The following is a 21,150-nucleotide window of genomic DNA, read 5'->3' as shown; positions in this document are numbered from 1 at the left end:
TGGCCTGGCCAAAGGGACTGTGGAAACGCTGCTGGAGAGTAACCAGAACGCTCCATCACTGATCACAGATGGCCTGGAGCAAAGCAGGAGGGCTGCAGGGACGGTGTTAGTCCTTGGCAAGACGTGGCTGAAGGGAAAAATGGTGTTTACACACTTCCCTGAAAATAACTGGCAAGCTAATTACACACGGGGAAACGCCAAGCTGAGTGCTGCCTGCTGAAACACAGCCCTGTGGAATGAGAAGCCAGCTCAGGCCATAAATACAAATACATATAAATACTTCTGTGTACATCGAGACACATCACTCTGATGTCTCCCAGCACTAAGCAACGCCACATCTCAGCTGATGCCCTGTACATAGGTCACAACTTTTTTTTTTTACAGGAAAATCTAGCTTCAGTCAGCGCAGATTACCTCCTGTGCTAGTAAATATAATAGTTGCAATTCATAAATATATGGGGGAAAGAAAGGGAAAGGGTGGGGGTGCTCACAAAAACGTTATGTATAGATTTACATAATCAGCGACAAAATGCGGGTGACTGCTCTATTAGTGATAACACTATTTTAATTACTATTTCTCTCTTCACTGAGTTGTGAAAGGGGTGATGCTTTTTTATGCCAGCGGAAACATATGCAACGTCTTACTGTTTACTTGTTTACTGAGAGGAAAAATCTTATTAAAAACAAATAACAAAAATGAGGCATGGTCAAAATCATCTAGCCAGTGAAATGAAGCCCAAGGTAGTGCTTTTCAAGCACATGAAAAGTAAATAGAAGTAAAAGCAATCTCTTCCATGGAGAGATGGAAACAATTTTATTTGGGGGAATGTTAAAACAACCATATACAATTTGAACAAATACAATGTAACAGTTTGTTCCCCAGGTTTTCTAATTACAGTATTTACAGGTTTAATAAGGCACTGGTTCTCAAAAAAGAACACAAATTTGTTTCTTAGTCTTTACATTGTCAACCTTTTCTTTAATAGAAATAACTTTGTGCTAAAGAAAGGATAGCAGTTGCTAGATGGCATCTCTCTTAATTTTTTGATATTTTTTTTTCCTCTTCCTCCTACTTACCTATGCCATCTCATCTATGCCAATGAGTACTAAACTAAACCTCCTTCAGGGATTTACATTTGAAAACTGGATCTCCACACCTGTGGGCACTGAAGCCACAATTATCTCCACCACCGACTTCCACACCCTAATCAACACTGGGCAACTACCAAAATCTGGAAGTGACGTTAAAAGGCCACACCTGGCAAAATAAATGTCACTGTACATGCTGAAACCACACTAATGACATGTTGAGTGCTGCATAAAGTCAGCCATGCCGGTGTTAGCGGGAATGTCACAGTGCTAGAACAAACAACTTCCAAGACTTCCTAAGGCTGTTCTCTGGCCTTAGGAATATCCCTTTACAATAGCATTCCTTGCAGTGGGTAGGAGATTTGAGGGCAAAATTTGGCTTTTCAAGTCTTGAAAGAAAATGGGCAGGCACTAGTTACACAACTGCAAACCCTTTGCTTTCTCAGAGGTGTGTCTCCTCATATATATATATATATTTATTTATTTTCCTATATAGCACCGTTGCAGTGATTTGTCATTTATGCATTTTCATAAATAAATATTATGTTTTATTTAGTGCTTTATCATCCGTAATAGTTTACTCTTAATCCACATACTGGAGTTATCCCAGACTCCTAACTGAATATATATATATTTATTTATATATATATAAACACATAAACTTGAACATTTAACATATACACTTTATGTAACCTATCAACCAGTATCTCAGCTCCCTTTCTTTCGGACCGAAGAAAAGTAAGACTTGTTCAGAAAACCAGCAACTGGCCCTTTCTCTCGGGACATGCTGATGGCAGGTGCTGGGGGGCATCATGTGCCTCAGACCACCAGCTGCCAAAGCACCCTCTGAAACATTCCTGGGGAGAGTCATGATAATAGTTAAAAAACCCCAAACCTCTTTTAGGAAAGCAGACTTAGAATACACCTAAACAGGGCAGGGAAAAGGCATCCCTGCTGTGCCACCACTCACCTGGGAGCTGCAGGCAGTGGGCTCGGAGGTGGGATTGCCAAAGCCACCAGTCCCACCTGCTTTGGTGGAGCCAAGGAACCCCAGTTCCTCAGGGCTGTGCTGTTTCTTACGAAAGGGCACAAAGGTGTGAAAATAGAAAGTAGAGTGAAGGAGTGAGAGTAGAAACCCCAGGGCCCCGTTCACTAAGATAGAAGGTGAAGAGAGGCTGGGCTGTTCTGCTCATTTTGGGTCACAAAGCTTCAAGCCAAGGCAGCCGAGGAGAGGAGCCAACTCCGCTCCCAGCCACACAATGCACTGCTTATTAAGGACAGGGGAAATCAGCATCGTCCCTCTTGGGGCCAGGGTTCAGCATCCTATTAAATCCCAGAGATTTTCTTTTTTGTATTGCTCAGTTACTTTTGGTTACAGGCAGGGAAATTGCACTGCGGAAAAAACACTCTAATTAACGAAAATCCTCTGATTAAACTTTTTAACACCTATAATCACGGAGGTCTTGCTGGTTCTCTGGAACCTGCACGTTTTTCTCTGTTAGCATGAAAGTATAAAATGGTAATTTTTTTCAACTAGAATCACCTTCAGGGAGCTGTGAAGCTAAACCCCAATTATATATCTACCTACCACAAATAAATCAGTTTTGTCCAAAAAGGAAAAAAAGAAGCATTACAGAAATGCTGAGGCTAATTCCAGCACGGCAATTATTTCAGTTATGAAATAGGCTTAGCATAATCAAAGCACATTTGTAAGGACTTATTTCAAAATTAAGCTGAACGCTATCTAAATGAAACAGGACACAGGCAGGCAAAAAAATAAAATAAAATTAGAAAATAAAATAAAAGAAGGGTAAAGAAGAGTAAAATGGTAACTCCCATACAGCTCAGCTTGGATAACCCCATGAGGAACAGAGACCTTTCCAAAGAAAACACTTCACGGGGAATACTTCACCTCGTTTCCCTTCTGGAGTGTTAACATTGCAGCAACTGCTGCAGCCCCAGGAAGGAGGAACAGGGGAAGATGGTAGGTTTCCCATCCCTCTTCTCCCCTGAAAGTCTTTCTTGCTGGAAATCACGATGCTACACAGCCCCACCGTGGCAGCAGAACCTGTCACTGCCATGGGTGCCCAGCTCTCATCACCCACCCAAGTTCCACGCTCCTTCCCTCTCGGCTTCCTACTGCGGCCACGAGGCACCGTGTCTCCTTCAAGAACAATGACTGCCACCCCAAAAATGAGAATCTTTGAGGTTTTTCACATTCCCTTAAGGAAGAGAACACAGATTATTATTTTTTTTTCCAACTGTGGTTGTAGGTGGATACCTCACTTTTACGTAGATGAAAGAGTAAATTGATAATATTTTTTTTTTCACAGTGGTTGTGTATGTAGGTCACAGCAGTTTCAAATTCACCAGCGGATCCAAATGTGTACTTCATTTCCACTCACACACAAAAAGCTTTATTTTGCAGTGTGGGGAAAGAAAGAAAGAAAGAAAAAAAAAGCTGAGAAAAGGGGGATTTGTTTATCGTCCTGGTACCATCATACCCATCAGATTTCCTGGAAACATTAATTGCTCCTTCAAAACAAGTGACACTGAAGCATATTCATAAGGCTCCTGATTATCTTAAAGAAAGCACAACCTCCCCTGGGACAGGACCCCCACAGGACCCCAAATACCTGTGCTAAGGGTGGCAGGGACGTCATCAGGCTCCGTCTCTATACTGTAAGAACCGCTTGCACATGCAGAGCTACCGAAAGTAATTTCTCCAGGTAAGCAGCTTCTAAGACGGCTTCCATTAGAGCTCCTCAGCTGCACAGACCCACTCTCCTGTTTTTTTAAATGCTGGAGTGCAATAGTCTCTTTGTAAATGAAAAAGTCGCTTTGCTTTAATTTTCAGAACAGTTTCCTCCAATTTTTTTTTAATGTAACAATATACATCTTTTTTACTTCTAACCAAAAGTTTTATTTTCATAAAATTTAAAGCAGTATCTTTTTAAACAATCAAAATAATAATAATAACAATAATAATAATAAAATAATAAGTGGCTTTCATGGAAAGCAACATGCATAATCTTAAACCAGTTACGAAAACTGTATTTCCCCGTGTAAACAAGGGCAGAAAAGCCTCTTCCAATCTTGTATGTCAAAATTCAACTGACTTTTGCAAAGGATGGTCTCCTCAAAAGGTGTCAAAACAAACTTACGGGTGCTCTTAAGCACGACTGCATTCAAGGTATTTATTAGCAAAGACTGTGAATACCTCTCCAGGACCTCTGCCTGCACGAGAAAGTCCGTTTCCATGGGCCTTCACCAGAGCTGCCTCTGGCCACGTCAGAGCTTAATGTCCTGCGACTCTGACATTTTGGCAAGTGTCTTCTTGACCCGCAGGGCTGTGAGCCGAGAGGCTGGGTTGTGAGCCCAGCACTCCATCATCAGCTTCCCCATCTGCCGTAGGCACTGCGGAGAGAAACAAACAGGAGAGAAAGCCCCACCTGGGTCAGTGGAAGAGGAGACAACACCGAAAAGCTGAAGGGAAAAGGCTCTTTCTAAGGGCAGCCAAAAAAAAAAAAAAAAAAAGACAACGCACTGGCTGGTATTGCTTTTCAAGAGCTTTTGTTTTCTGTATGTTAAAGAGAGTTTACCAAACTTGGCAATTACTCTTATAATTTATGACAAGCTATAGTCTAGAGGTGGCTGTCCACTCTAAAAACCCACTTATTTTCCCTTCCCCAGCCCCATGCAGCCTGACCCGCACAAGTGTGGCTCTGTACAGCCAGCCCTTTCCACAAATCCCGTGGAATCCATGTTCCTCACCCAGCGAGCGGTCCCTGGGGCTACGGCCACCCACAGCTCCTGCCCAGCTTGTCCCCTGCAAGCACCTGGCTCTGCTCTGCCCTCTCCTGCTCCATCCCCTCCTTGCTTCCAAAACACAGCCAGGCTCTCCTCCAGCTCCCAGCAACAGCTCTCTGCCTGACAGCATCTCCACGTTGCCTGCTCCATCCTGGGAAAGGAGCATACGTCCCTGCTCTGCACCTACCGCCTTCTTCCAAACATAAAGCACCACGTAAGCCACCGCAGCCAGGTGGTGACCCCATCAGCCCATGGACTTATGCTGCCCAAAGGTTTGCTTGCTACAATAAGAAAAGTTTTCCATCTCATCCAGCCTGCTCTTCCCTCTTCCTGAGGCTCCTGGCCCAGAAGCCGTGCAGACCTTGAAAGGCATTAACCATAAACACCACCCAGACCGGCCTAATGTATTTCAGATTAATGTAGATTTTTTACAAAGGCATTTTGGCGAGGGAGAGGATGGGACGGGTGATAGATCTTCCCACACTGGCTGTTGCACAAGTCCTCCAGCCTCCCAGGGAGGCTGTTTTATTTTTCCCTCGCATTCCCAAATTGCCATCTCACGCCACCTAAATCTTTCATCTACCTACAGAATATTCATCTACACACTGCTATTCCCAAATGGCAGCTGTCTTCTGCAACTGGAGAAAACTTTACAGCATTAAACTGTACTAATTAACATGATTAATGACCCCTCCTCCACAGCATCTTGAGAGCAGTGGGCAGGTTTGCCTGTGGTACCTCAACTGTTTGTCTCTGATCCCACAAGCACAACTTTGCTCCGTTACAGATTCTCAGCAGGGGGATTCAGTTCAGATCTCTTCTCCCACCTCCTCCTTTTATTCTGGAAAGCACTTTGTGGATCCTACAACTCCTCTGAAAGGCAACATCTGCAGCCCTCTCTGCCAAAAGGTGAAGAGGTACATGAGCACTGTTTTCTGTAAGATGTAAAGGGGTGAACAGTTGGTGCTCCTTGGTGCAGCCCAGGGACTCCGGTCAATACTATTGCATATCAATACCCTAAGAGAGAAACTTAAAATCTTGTGCTCATGTTACCATAAAACCACAGTAAAATCGTGTTTCCAAGCCTGCACACCTGAGAACAAAGAGAAGCTGTATGCTCATTTCATTTCCAAGAGACGAGATAATTCCTTCTTTAAAAAAAAAAAAAAAGGAAAAAGTTTGGAATTACAGCCCACACTACACGCTGAAGTAGCTGCCAGTACACCAAGTATGCTGCCGCTGCACTTTACGCTATGAAATAATTTATCTTTCAAAAATTCTGGTTAGCCACTGATTTAATGCTATTAATGCCAGGAACAGAAAGCAAAATGAGTGCAAGAGGAAATCAGAGAAGCTAAGAAGGTCCAAGTACAGCCTGTCGCTGTGGGATCTGGTAGACAGCATACAATAAACCTGCTTGCAAATATCGTAGGCTATGGGCCCCGGGATTCTGAACACCTTTTTGGGGGGCTATTCAAGAAGGCTACCTTCCTTCCCAAGCCCTGTTACACCACGACTGGTGCCAGTGCCAGAGGTAAAGCTCCTCCTCACTCAAAACGATACAGAATCGGGTCAGCCTTGCTCTGATTAAAAACTCGCTCGCTCTGATTAAAAACACAGGCTGCATTTTAAGAGGGACGATACCTCATCGCTGCTCCATCTGTTGGGAAAGGAAGGGCGTAGCCTCTTGATGCACACAATCTCCCGCATGTCCTCGTACGAGGGGTCGCTGGGCACGAGGTCGTGGTATGGAAGTTGGTATTCCTCAACTATTCCTGAAAGAAGCAATAAGTTGCCCATTACTTGCAGAAGATACCTTCCACTACCTTCTTCCCCTCCCATTTTACAACAGATTGACCATACTGTTTAACAATTAGAAGTACTTCTCCTTAAAATTACTTCCCTGCCCTAGAAGTTTATTCCACAGTCAAGTTCCAATGTAACCATGGCCAAGTAAAGGCTGGCCAGGTATTTTAATCCAAAAGCGTAGTTACCTGCCAAGTGAGATGCTTTCTACCACTGACGTCCAACCCAGCAGTCTCCAGTAAGTTATCACAGAAAGGGCTATGCACGGGGCATAGCACAGGGCCTGTATCAGAGCATTTTGGCAAAGAACCAACCTTGAATTGAGTCTCCTTCTTTTCAGTGGACCTGGTACAGACTAAAGGGCATCTCTGTGCCTTGTCAGAGCACGGCAAGCTACCGTTCTTTGTGCACAGCAATGATGACAACAATATTACAGATTTTACATCACATCATTGCAATGCACTTTAACCAGTTTGTAAACACAGGGATCACGTTGCTCATCTGTGAAATTCAGCTCCTCCAGGGCAAGCGTGGAGTGAGCATTCAGCACAACACTGCAGGCTTTACAGCCCCATAAAGTCCAGTGAAGGTAACACAGACCCAAGAGAGACATGCTCTACTCTTACTTGCCACCAATCTGGCACGTAACTGCTGCCAAGCCATTTCTCTGCATTTAACTTTCCTCAGTGGCAAAACAGAGGTAATAACACTGATCATTTTTGTACTACACTGAGCTCTACGTTCAGGTAGCACACATGGACGCATTCAAGGACGGGCCTGCACCCTGAGTCTGCAGCTGGCTGCACTGCTTTATCTTTGCTGTCCTCATGCTTGAATGCCTGATACCAGAAGGAAATGAGGCACATCACCAGCATGGCAATCATGTAATAAGAGCCATTTCCCTCTAGGTTTTTTCTACTTGTCTTGTAAATAGATTCTTTATTTTAAATAGTGGCACAGCCTACCCCCAAATTATTTGTCCCTCTCCTTCTACTTAACTCTAGCAAAAAAAAAGTATAACTATTTTTTTTTCTCCTAAATTAGCTGAATACCCCCAGACAAAAATGTGTTGCCATTGGAAAAGGCCCCCAGATGAGTTCCATACGCCTCCTTCAGTGCAGGCATCCTCTGCCTCCAAACAATCCATTAAAATACAGTCTAAATCTTTGCTGTTAAAATAGCACTGACCGATGCTTTAAAATAAGTTCCAACAAGAGAATGGATGTTAAGGGAGTTACCTGTACGGTTTAGTCACATTTGTGTATTACTGTAAAAACTATTTTCCAGGGAAAAGGATGTAATGGAAGATTTGGGTTATAAATTGGGTTCACAGACACAATTAAAAATGATCTCCCAGCTCTTTACCTCCTGAAACACATCTCCTTGCTATCTCCCAAAGGATGAGTCCAAAACTGTACATATCAGCCATGATGTACGACTGAAAGTGATTTCTATTCAAGCTTTCGTCCAGCACCTCAGGAGGCATATAGCGTTTTGTTCCTACACGGGTATTTGGAGGTATGTCTACCTCGTTTGTGTCACTGGAAGAAAAAGAAAAGGGGGGAAAAAAGGCATCAAACATACAACAAAGTGGCTTGAAAAGAAAGCAATTTAGATGGGAGAAACAGTAAATTCACACCACATCCACTCTCAAGCAAGGTCAAAAGTAACGCACAATCTTAATGGAACAATTCTTACAAGGAAAGCCTCTTAGTGGGAAGGCAACCCTCCTTAAAAGGCTGACCCGCCTGAGGCTATGTTAAGCATTCAAATGCAGAACCACAGCGGAGATAAGACTCGACAGGGATGCTGTAACATTTGTGAGATTTCATTAGCATTAGCCTGAGCTCTAATGCTGATGATAACAATCAAATCTTCATTAAATGCTGTTTTCTTAACATACTCCACCACCTAATGCTTTAGTCTTAGCAATTAATGGAGGACACTAAATAGCTGGGGCAGTATCACTTAGCTGTAGCAAATCACATCTGCAAGGAAGACAAGTCTATTTTTTGTGCATGCGTTATAGTTTGATCTCTCCCAACCTTCACACATCAAGACGTGTAAACGCACAGATGTAAACGTGTAAAAAAATCTAATCAAATGTGTCACGCCTCACACATGGACCAGAAGAGACAACGTGTGTCTAACAGGAAGCAAATTCCCATCAATTATGTGACTGGATTTCTTTTTTTTCTTATAAACTCAAATTCAGCTGTATCTGTTTTAATGTTTTTAAGAAGTTTAATATATGGCATATATTGTGGTTTGCTTAGAAAGTTCTGTTTCCCTTTCCCCATCTTCAAAAGGTAAACATTTTAAATGTGATGAACGCAACAAAATCTCATAGAATATTTATACAACAACTTCTGTAATTTTCTTCACCAACAGCAATTTTCTTTACCTACAGTTAGGAAAATGACAAAAAGAGCTAAGCCTGAGGTACAAACAGTCATTAAATCATACATATGCTGGTGGCATTTCCGTATACCTCCAAGAATGTAACATAAATCTAGTGACCTGCTCTGTCTTGCGATACTTCGAATAAAATGAGAAATGCAGAGAACTTTACCAAACTGATAAGCTTCAGCAGAGCACCCCCCTTTCAACTACTTTTTTCTGCTCCTGGTCATTGCCTGAGCAATGCTGTCTAAGGAAAGATTCAGTATGAAAACAAGCCAAGTATGTAATGTAAATTCCATTTGGACTGTGACAAATACATATTACACCTTCTTTTACAGCACCACTTGGGAGTTCCTAGTTCTTCTCGGTTCGTACCTAAGCAGTGTGCTGTTCTGTGCTTGTCAGGCAAGGTACACCTGCAGAGGGTGAATTTCTTCCCTGAAACTTTTACAGCAAATAGTGTATGTCCAAGCTGTCGTTTTTTAGGCCCCTGTTCTTCAAAGTAAAAATACCCCTTTCTCATCTGCTAAAGAAAGGTCAGGTTCATAAAGGAAAAGCCTCACCAAAAAACCTGGTAAGTGAATGGCGAGAAGAGCACATAAAAACTGCCTTTCCTTACACTCTGAATAATTTCAGTTCAAGATTTGTACAGAATTCTTAGAATTTTTTTTGACACTTCAGGGAACCCATGGCTTCAAAGCTGACCTCTGAAACTGAAACCTTCGGTCTGCAGCCACACTTCTGTGTGCAGAAAAATCAGAGACTTGGTACCACTCGTCACCACCACCAGGACCAGTGCTGAGAGCTCGAGCTCCTTCAGAAGAGAGCTGTCAGACAGCAACGACTCCTTTACGAATCCCAGGAGTGCCGAAGTCCTACTTGTCTGCTCTTTCCAAGTTGTTTAAACACACAACCACTTTTTAAAAATCAAATTTAAAAGCCATTTCAAAAATCAAATCTGTACCTCGGCAATTTGATTTGTAGGAAATGAAACACAAGGCAGCCAAATGGGGGACTTTCCAATAAATCCCAACCAGTAACTTGTGCAAATGATTTGTATTATTCTATATAAGTTGTGAGTGAATTATCTTGGGATCAGACAAGCTGAAAGCTTCAGTGACAAGTTTACTGATGTGACTTCAACCTGTCAGTGCTATGTCCTTTTATGTGGTAGCAATATTCAGGTTGCTATTGAGGATGAAGTGATGAAAAGTGAACCTTTATGCAAATGCAATTGCTGTGCTGAATAATTACAAAGTTAAGTGTTCATAGACATGCATCATGTGTTTATGTGACATCCTCACCTACGTAGGCAGCCTCACCTCACCTAGTGATGAGCATAACCCAAAAGGTATGCACCTACACAGCAGCTGCTTACACATCACTCAATCAACAACTAAATCAGTGTTTGCATCTAATTCACCAACTCTCCTTTGTGCTCCTTACTTCTACTCACCTGATAAATTTTACAGCCAAACCCAAATCTGCTATACAACAGGTGCCATTCTTTTTCACCAGGATATTCTTACTTTTCAGGTCACGGTGGGCAATAGCGGGTTTGCCCTGAGTACTGAAGATCTCCGTGTGCAGGTGGCACAAGCCACTAACAGAGGAGTAAGCCAGCTTTAGCATGGCTTTTGTGTCCAAGGTAGTAGATTTTAGATAATCATAAAGCGAGCCATTCTCATGATAGTCGGTGATGAGATACAGCTGGGTCCAAGATCCTGTACCTTTAATGTCTGCGGCGATGAATCCTGCAAAAAAAAGGATTTTTAAATTAATACTTCTCAAGGCTTTTTTTTTGACTGCTCAGAACTCTGGACTGTCAGCCACTGTAATAGTTTTATTTTAATCATGTATTTAATTTCTTTCATCTTACTTCCATGCAACTATGCCTCAACTCTAGCCTTCAACATCTTTTCAGAAAGCCCAGACACAGAAATACAGGTGACAGAAACAGACATGTGGTGTTTGGAGTAACAGCCTCCAAAACCTATTATTTTTTAACTTTTATCTGTGTTTCAGTAATCCTTGAAATATCTTCCTTTTGAAAAGTGCTGGGTCGCCAATTGCAGAGCACAGCAGGTAACAAAGCACATAGGAAAGGGCATCAAGCAACAGCAAATGAAAAATTATTAAGCTTAAGAAACCTTACACTATCAAATAATTCTCTTTAATTTCACTCACCGAGAATATTTTCATGCCTCATCAGGACAGTCTGGTAGATTTCTGTTTCTCTGAACCAGCTGGCCTCCTCTGTGGTAAAAAACACTTTCACGGCTACCTTTTCACCACGCCACTTTCCCATCCAGACTTCTCCATAGCGACCTTTTCCGATCTGCTTTACCATCTGAATCTGTTTTGCGATGGTCCTTTGAACCTGTGACAAGCAGAGATGAGCAGTTAGGACTTGCTCTGCAGAAACCTGCTGCATCCACCTCCCTCCTTCTGCGTCTCCTTCGCAGCAAGCCCAGTGAAAACAGGAACCCGCAGCCATTGCGACGTGGATGTCAGCAAAGCTCCTCAACGTGGATGCTCCCCACTTCCCCCGGGATGAAGCACGAGGGAGCCATTCCTGCCACTGAGAAGAAGCCTTTCCATACATTCCCAAAAGGCACTGCGGCCTCTCAAGAAAGTACATCTGTCCATGGGAAGGAAACGTTCGACTACTAACCTTGAAATTTTTATTTTCCTGTGGGAAGTTGCCATATTGTGGAATTTTTTTAATTATTTTTGGAAAAGCTTTGGCAGAAAACACTCCTGTCCATTCCAACCCAAACCAAATTCCAAAGGGGTAGGTAACACATTTTTAATTAAAACGAGGAGTCTTAACACCGTTGAGACTCAAGGCTAGGGTTTACAAGAGCCAAAAGCATTTCAACGCTCCAAAACCAGCAAAAATACTGAGAGCAGTTTCCTACCACCTTCCTTGAAAATCCCATGCCTAATACTTTCAAAATAAAAATTCGGTGTTAGGAACCTCAACCAAGACTTACCCAGTTAGAACCTGCATGCCTACCTTAATTTTAACAAACATCACCATTACATAGTAATAAAAATTCTCTTCCAAAGATATGGAAGCACAGCTTCAAATCTGCCCTTCTTAGTGTTCGTACCAGCTTTGCCAGTGGCTGTACTGGGAACTGATGCCAAAGTCAAACCTCTTGTGCCACTGTAGCAGAAGATCAATGCAGTTGGCAGCCGTGCAGAGATACCCTTCATAAGGACCGCAGACCCCACGAAGCAGATGGACTGATTTTACATTTAACAAGCTCTTACAACTACAAAATATCTTGGACAAATGGAGACTGACATATTCTCATAGGATTGAAGCACATCTGCAGATCACATATTTCTAAAAGTTCACAAAATAAGACTCAAGTAGATGCTGCAACACAACGCACTGGTGTTGATGGCTGGCTCAGCCCATCCTAGTGTAATTATGCTTCCACATTGCCAGTTCAACCCACAGCTAACGATTTTTGGTTCGGTAGGATTTTACAAGATTTTGAAAGAGAATAACTTTATAGCCTCCAATAAGAGGAGGTTTTAATCTGGCCCAAGCACTTGGCAAACTCTGGAGAAGCACAGACTCCAGGTCTCTGGGTTTTGCCACCACCCATATACAAATTTCAAGCAGTGTATTGCAGCAAGTGTGTGCTGTCTGAATCCCTATGGAATCATACACATTTCACGTAATTCCAAGTATTTTTGCAATCTTGGCTTACAGAAATGATCAAAACTAGATTTTAAAATCTTTTTCTTCCTTTCCTACCCCTGGGAGGTCCAGTGGAACCTACCAGTTTGGTAATGGGGAGGAGGACTGCCACAACCCCACTGCAGCAGGAACGTATGTCCAAAGAAGAATTCAAAACCTATTAGGTAAGGTCTATCATAATTTCTTTTGTAAATAAATTATTTGTTTTCATATTAGACAATTTAAAGAAGAAAAATATGCAAGTGGCATTTATGCAAAGCTATTTCAGAAGTCCCAGTCATTTAAACAGAATCCCATTTTTTCAGCCCTGCAATGCATTATTAGACTTCCAAGATGGTGGCTTCAGTGCCATTATTTTTGATGAACATCAGTAAAAGCCAAGATCAGAGATAAGTCATAATTTTTAAAATTGATTTATTCTCTTTTATACTCTCATACGGTGATTGAACAATAGTTATATTACATTGGAATTTTGCTGTAACATTTTGTAATGTCATTCTAGCATTGTTGCTTTCTATTTTGCCCATTTTAAAAATGCATCCTGAACAATAATGCAGTTATATCAAATAACTTAATTTGTGTAAATATATGTAATGGCATCATAAAGTACATGGAATTATAATACTTAATGATGAAAAGTTCCTTATTAAATTACATTAAGAAAATGAAAAACACATTTCTGTTATGGGTTTTCAGGCGGCAGAATACTATGTGAAGGGCCTTAACCTGGTTTGCTCTTGCTAGAACTGGCCAAACGATTTCCTATGGACAATTTATTTTATTTTAAGGAATTCAGCCCTTTCTTGAATCCTGAAATGATTACAATTTCTAAAGCAAATCGGATAATCAAAATTGTTGGACAAACTGATTTCATAAGCATGCTGAGTGATGTGCTCATTTGAATCATTTACACTGACTGGGGTTTGGTTTTTTTTTCAATTCTTTTCAAAACTGTGTATTTTGCTGCTTGAGCTCTATGAACAGCCAGGTAAGGTTACATGTCCCTTTGTTTCCTATCCCTGACTGGAATAAATCCAATTACCAACTATTTCTACTTTCTGCATTCTATTTTTCTGATGTTCAGCTAAATCTGTTCAGCTACTGCAGATGAAAATTCAGACAATCAACCTTTTGTAAATTCAGTATTTCTAACAGGGCACTTCATATCCCCTATGGCTTGGATGCAGTCCCTTGAAAAGCAAAATTCACTGGAAGAGGAATTAGGTAAAAAATACATTAAAAGGTAGAGACCAAGCTGTAATTCACAAACCTCTTCATACAGACCACTGGAAAAAATGTTCCCAGCATCTCATCTCCTTCCTCAATTTCGCATGTGGATTCAACAGCTTTGCCTACACCTCTTGCTCTGTCAAGGCCAATGGGCTTCTCCCTGATTGCACAGATTTGATTGTGCACCCCAGTTTATTGGCTCAAAGCCTTTATTTAAAACTTAATGTATTTTTTTTTCTTGGTTTAAAATTTGATCTGGCCTGCAGTACAGTTTTCTGTCAGAGGTATGGACAGGTCAGAAGAAAGAGTGCCTGCTGAATGTCAAAGTATCGATAAAATCTTGGTCAATGCTTGGTTTTTGTATAGTATTTGTACTCATTAGAATAAATGTTCTGCACAGAAGGAAAACATTACTGTTTAGCATAAAGTGACATTTTGTAATAAATTTGTAGTTTACTTTCCTGAAATAATAACTTCGGATGTTTTGTTTTTTTTTGCGTAAGAAGTAATACAGTTAAAACCAAACTCTTCCACAATAAAGTCTAGAGCATTATTGCCAGGCATTTTTTGTAGACTTGTTTTAGACGTGGGTCCAAAGGAATTAATCTGTGCATTTCTAGTGAGCCTGTAGCAGTTGTAGCTGTCTGGGAAATGCCGTAAACATCTATTACCAAGTGCAAGATTCATTATAGCTCTCATTTTTCTTCTCTTCCACAGAAAATCACTATTTAAAGGGAAGAGCTGGGGAAAAAAAGCGTATGCATTTTCGTAAGCAGAGAGAGATGGGGGGGGAAAGAGCAGCCTCAGGAAGAACACTTGGTCTGATGACTGCCAAGTCTCCAGGCTTGAGAGAGGAGAGAGGAGGACTGGCAGAAGACAGGATAATTTCTGCTTCCTGGAGCAACGGTGCTGCTCTGAGAGCAACAATCCAGTTGGGATGCCATCTCAGCCATCACAACAGGTAATTAGCTGAAGTCAATTTTTCTGTCCACCACAAGAGTAGACCTGGGGACACCAGTAAGACTGTACATCCTATCTTCAATCAGCTTACTGGGACAGAGGAAGGCATAAAGAACAAGCTTAGTCACAACCAGTGTTGCTCCAGCTTTTTTGTCTCAAGGGTATTTTGGCATGAAGTATCGAGCCAGGAAAGATAGGATGGACCCTTTATCAGGGAGTGGAGCAATAGGATGAGGAGTAACTGTTTTAAACTGAAAGAGGGGAGATTTAGGTTAGATATTAGAAAGAAATTTTTTACTGTGAGGGTGGTGAGACACTGGAACAGGTTGCCCATAGAAGCTGTGGACGCTCCATCGATGGAGGTGTTCAAGACCAGGCTGGATGGGGCTTTGAGCAACTTGTTCTAGCAGGAGGGGGGTTGGAACTTGATGACTTTTAAGGTCCCTTCCAACCCAAACCATTCTATGATTCTATGCACTGCTACAAAATGCCCCAGGGCACCTGCTACCCACGTGGGCTGCTGGAATCAAATCCTCTCACAGAAGAAACACGAAGCTCCTTGTGTTTGCTCTAAATATTATTTCTGTCACCGTAACAGGTAGGAGCACTAAGCACAGACCAAGACCTTGATGTGGCAGGTGTTATGCAAAAAAAACCAAAGCAAACAAAGCAATAACCCCTCACAATTAAATCAATTGGAAGCAATCATTAGGAATGGTCTTAAATTGTAAACACGATCCCTCCCTTTGACAGATATAACAGAACTTTATCTTAAAGCCTAGACCTAAATGATGGAGTTTCTCTCAACAGAAAAAAAATGACCATGGGTTTTCTGTGCTCAGCACCGGTCACAGCACCCACTTGGCAGCTTGGTTTTTTTTCTCAATGGTTATGTTGATTGTCAGAAAATTGGATTTTTTTTATAAAAAGTCAGCACTTTATTTAAATGGGACTCTGAGCACTTACTCCTGCCAGAACAAATTGAGTTTAGTCAGATTTTTGCCAACCACTCATCCTGTTGCTTCACTTTAAGGAATTATAAAACTTCCCATTTTATTTCCTCTTTAGGGTGTAGAAAAAAGATGTGTGGGCAAAACCCAGATAGATAGTACATAGTACCTGGAAACTGGACAACATCTACAGTAATAGGATCACTACAAACTAATAGGTTTGGGAGACAGCAGGGACTTATCATCTCTGAAAAATGAAATCTAATTCATTTTCTCAGAGGCAATATTTTAAATTAGGAACCTGACTATTTTTTTTTTTTTTTCAGTGCTAAAAAGCAACGATGACCCCCAGAAACAAAAACCCCTGGTGAACACAACTGTTTTGCCAAGGAAGGTAAAACTCCTGCCTTTTCAGCAGGTGAGCTCAGGGGGCTCAATCATCTTGGAGTCGCTTCAGAAATAATCACAAACTCCATCCCTGTGCCTTTAACCTTTGAGATTGCCACACTACAAGGGAAACTAATTTGCTTCACTTCAGAATGTGAAGTCTACACATAAAAAGGTTCCAGGTTTGATGAATTACAGTTCCCTTTAAATAAAGACAATGTGTCAATGTTTGAAATGCAATTGTGTGTTGCACATAAAAAGCAAGATAATAAGATCAGCAGGCCAGATGCTGTCCTGTACATTGGCGTAAATCCTGATGAATTTCTGTGAGCTCTATTGGCCTGTACTTACCCTACGGAATCTAAAAATAAGAAATGAGGTGAGGTAAAAAAAACCCAAAGCTGGGTCTAGTCTACATGAAAAAATGTCTCCCACTTCTAAGGCAGCTGTTCTCCAGCTTAAATCCTTGTCGTCTCTGGGGAAAAAACCCTAGAAACAACAACTAAGGACACATAAATATAATTACTTGGGCTTCATTTTGTCTTCTCTATATTCATTTTTGCCTTTAAAACTTGCATAAAAATAATATTGGTTCCTTACCAGGAGAGGGAGCCCGGAGCCGCTCCCTGAGCTCTGGGACTGCTCGATCAAATCCTTCAGGGACTCTCCAGGGGGAATGTAGGTCTCATCCTGCTCCAGCCCGATGCTGTAGCGGGGCCTCGTCTCTTGGCGTTTGTATCTGCCGTTTTACAAGAAAGTGAAATCAGCTTTGAATACAATGAACACATGTGCAATGAATAATGCACATCCTCCTTCACATTTGCTTCATTTATAGACTCACAGCTTCCCCTGCTTCCCTGAGGAATATGCCAGACTCACTGCCCAAAATTTTCTATTTTATTTTTAGCAAATGTTTTCAGCATCAAAACTCTAAGTGTAAAACTCAAAGACCGTGCAATCTGGTGTAAGTTTGCAAAGCAACCAAATGTTTTTCTTTCAGAAACTTAAATATGTTTAAAACACAGACCAAGTGAATACCCAGTTTTATTTTACTGACTGCAGTGGATTTTTTAGGAGCCAGAGGAGGTAAGGTCATGGAATCTGAGACTACTTAAAAAATGTGACAAATTATTTAAACATAACATATGCCGATTATGATAACATTCTAGACATATTTACTTACATTCCTGTGTCCCCCTCTTTTTTTTTTTTTATGAGCAGTTCTTCACCACATAAACACATTTAGAAGCCTCAGGTCTATTTACCCCCATATAAAATTTGTCCTGTGACTTTCTTAGGCTCAGTGAAGAATAATCTGTGCTTCTACCTGAATGGCTTTTTCGGATGTTGGGCAAAAGATGATATATAAAATACACCACACAGGTATACCTGTGACTAGCATGAATAAAATACACATTTTTCTTCATCATAAAATAACAGCTTCTCATTTCTTTTCCTTCACGTCCACTTCAATTTTTTCAAATTCCTAAGTCTACAAAAAGATAAATGCTGGGAGGAATATTGACAAGCTGGGAAATACTCCTTATTTACCTGAAATAGCAGAATATGATGATAAGCACCAGAAGTATACTGCAAACAGTCACTGAGATCAGCAGGGCCTTATGGTGAATGTTCCCTTCAGCAAAGTCTGAAGTTAAAAAGAAGGTGAAAAATTTGGGAAGGGAGGTGGTACAAAGTAAGTATCAAAAGACACACATACCTTAAAAAAGTAAAGAGACCACAAGATCTTTTCTTTTGCAGTGAAGTCCTGTGCGAGTTACCCCTGGATTTCCCAGGTGTGCTCTTCCTCTTTGACCCTCACTGACCAGGGCAAAACTGGCACCCCCAAAAAGCCTATTTGATTTTTCAGCCCTCACTCACGCAAAACATTGTCCTGATTTGCAATTCCCTCTTTGGCTCTGAATGAAAAATCAATTAAGACCCATAGTTCTATGTCTTAACAGAAGTGATCAGCCAGAACGTGCAAAAATTATTGCCTCTATCTTAAATCACTCTCATTAAGTAGCATCCTATCGAGCAGTTAATATAAAAAAATGAATAAATGCATTTATCCTAGGAAGGAAGACACAGAGGATTATCCAATCCCCAAGTAGGCAGGCCACGAGAGACCTTGAAAGTGTATTTCCATCACTGCAGAATAATCCATCTCTTGGATCCTTTTTTTAAACACCTGAGCAGGAATTTCCTCCTCCATTCTATCTGTAGCAGCCCTGTGTGCCAGGAGGTCCTTCCTGTGCTGGTGGGCAAAAACTATCCTTCCAGCAGCTATTCTATAAACACTTAGAAAATGAGATGTGTGAAATAACTTGTAGAAAATGCCGTTATGTGAGGACTATTAAAACAATTCAATCCTTGCATGGGAGACTCATACTCTCCTTTAAAATACACCATTAATCTCAAAATTTGCATTCTAAATTCAGGCAAGCAAGTCTGACCTTCGTGCCTGCTCCTCTGCTGAAAAACAAAGAAACCTAGCACTATTCTTCTTTAACCTCCCCTGCTCCCCAGACTCTCAAAATTATGGTATATTAGCCTACAGAGACACACCGCCCTCCCAAAGTTGCTATCTGGTATAATGCAAATGAGAACTATGTTTTCTGAAGCTCTTCCAGTTCGTGTTCTCTTGCATCTTTCACGCTAATGCCCAACACGTAGTAAAATGCAAGAAATCCATCCCTATCGACTCATCCTGGCACGGCGCTATCACGTTTCAGATTTACAAGGGTAATGAGACAGGACATTCCTACGGGACTCTTGGTTTTCTGTCAGGCTCTTTTATTTTAGAATAAGAAGATCCAGTTTCTCCTTCTGTTTTTGCCCCCAAACTATTTCTTTCCTTCCCCTTTCCACTACAAACAGAGATTACCTACCAAGGCACCTTTTGATCACGCTGGTCATGTTTTAACCTGCCATTACCTGCTCCGGGAGCATTAACAACGTAAACATTCAAGACACAGCCGATGCCTTTGAAAGGGGACACTGACACGGTGGCTATCAGGAAAAACACTGGAGCCCATCGTTCTCCCTGCCACAGCAGATTTCTACCTGGCCTGCCACTCCAAGCGGGCTGTGAGCCGAAACCGAGAGCCCACCAGGGAATGCAGACTTTGTAAGCAGCCCGAACTGGCCAGCCATTCCCTCTAAAATGCGTGGCTTGTAACAGTTTAAGATGTGGCAGCCCCGTCAGCTGAGGAGAGGATCAACAGCACACAGGGCCAGAGAGTGGGGTTTTATGCTTGGGAGAAACCTGGGTGTCTGTCCACAGCAAGGGTTTTCCCACCTCACAGAATGAGCCAGGATGGAAGCTGGGCTTAAGTGTTTAGCCGTGGAGAAGGGTGATGCCAGACGCAGAGGGAGCAAGTCTGGTCTTGGTCACACTTGTGCATGCTGGACATTAAGGGCTGGAGCACCTCTCCTATGAAGAGAGGCTGAGAGAGCTGGGGTTGTTCAGCCTGGAGAAGAGAAGGCTCCAGGGAGACCTTAGAGCAGCCTTCCAATACCTGAAGGGAGCTACAGGAGAGATGGGGAGGCACTTTTTGTCAGGCAGTGCAGTGACAGGACAAGAGGTAACAGTTTTAAATTGGAAGAGGGAAGACTTAGATCAGATACCAGAAAGAAGTTCTTTCCTGTGAGGGTGGTGAGACACTGGAACAGGTTCCCCAGGGAAGTTGTGGATCCACCCTCCCTGGAAGTATTTAAGGCCAGGCTGGATGGGGCTTTGAGCAACCTGGTCTGGTGAGAGGTGTCCCTGCCCATGGCAGGGGGGTGGGAACTAGACTAGATGATTTTTAGCGTCCCTTCCAAGTCTAACCATTCTGTGATTCTATGATTAAAGCCATGGAAGTCTGTGCCACACAGACAAAAGGTGTTGCACTACCAGACTTCACAAAGCACCCATAGTGTCCATGCTGCCTGTGGGTTTCCGAGTATGTGCATCTGGGAGTAGGATGATAAAGGTGCTGAAATCTTGTAGTCAAATTCCAATCATCTTTAGGGTTTAAATGATCCAAACCCTGTGCTCAATGTTTCTAATAGGCTTTCCCCATTCAGAAAAGTAAATAAATGCAGTTTGGTTTTCCCAGAGGCCAGCAGGCCTTTTGGAAGTGCTGTGTAGCTCTGAAACAAACTTCAGACTCCAACAGCTTCAAATTTTTTGGTACCTGAATGCAATTATGTGAGGTGCGTGCAAGGAAAGTATGCAAGACATAAAGGACGGTGTCTTGATCTCCACGCCGAGAGAGGTCAATTTGGACTCCAGCAGCAGTGATGCTTATGCTCTTGCAGTAGGTGATGGCCCCCACAGTCAGCTCACATAGCTTAGAAGTGGCTCGCTACACGCAGCATGGGCATGCAACTGGCTCTCGCAGGAGAAGAGAATAACTTCCATATGTCTTTATATGTATTTGGCCACGTATGAGAGGCCATACTGACGATAAGTGAGCTATTGTCTCACCTTTCAAATAGTTCCTGCGTTTTCAAAGCATTTTGGCAGAATTTCATTTGCTCGCTCACTTGAGGACTTCATAAACCCACTGGCAGAAGGACAACACAAGATTAAAAGCATTACCCCATTCTTACACCAGCAACGTCTGTCTGTTCTGCTGAACTCAGCCAGGCTGATCCTGCTGGAGACCAACTCCCCTCTCCTCCAGCAGCCAGTGCTGTTCCCCGGAGAACAGCAGGTCACACCTCCCTTTCCTTGTACCATTTTCGGCACCTCCTTGTCCAGGTGGAGGGATGGGGCAGCTCAGCTTAATCACTGGCTTATGGGCTCAG

The 21,150-nt window shown here is 42.1% G+C and overlaps 1 protein-coding gene across 1 annotated transcript in view; it reads right to left on the bottom strand.

Annotated features, from left to right (window-relative positions):
* Window positions 1-884: 884 nt before the first annotated feature.
* BMPR1B (bone morphogenetic protein receptor type IB) overlaps window positions 885-21,150 on the bottom strand; it is a 34,451-nt gene continuing 14,185 nt past the window's right edge. The window contains exons 4-10 of the mRNA XM_014940435.1: window positions 17,905-18,001; window positions 16,954-17,092; window positions 11,296-11,488; window positions 10,565-10,862; window positions 8,071-8,246; window positions 6,544-6,674; window positions 885-4,506 (exon numbers count right to left, since the gene is read on the bottom strand). Coding sequence (XP_014795921.1) covers window positions 4,381-4,506; window positions 6,544-6,674; window positions 8,071-8,246; window positions 10,565-10,862; window positions 11,296-11,488; window positions 16,954-17,092; window positions 17,905-18,001 — 1,160 coding nt within the window. The 3' untranslated portion in view covers window positions 885-4,380. The remainder of the gene's footprint in view (window positions 4,507-6,543; window positions 6,675-8,070; window positions 8,247-10,564; window positions 10,863-11,295; window positions 11,489-16,953; window positions 17,093-17,904; window positions 18,002-21,150) is intronic.

The sequence above is a fragment of the Calidris pugnax genome, unplaced genomic scaffold (assembly GCF_001431845.1).
Source record: "Calidris pugnax isolate Ruff unplaced genomic scaffold, ASM143184v1 scaffold34, whole genome shotgun sequence".
Classification (NCBI taxonomy): domain Eukaryota; kingdom Metazoa; phylum Chordata; class Aves; order Charadriiformes; family Scolopacidae; genus Calidris; species Calidris pugnax.
The sequence above is the reverse complement of the archived record's forward strand: the minus strand, read 5'-3'. Positions and strand labels throughout refer to the sequence as shown.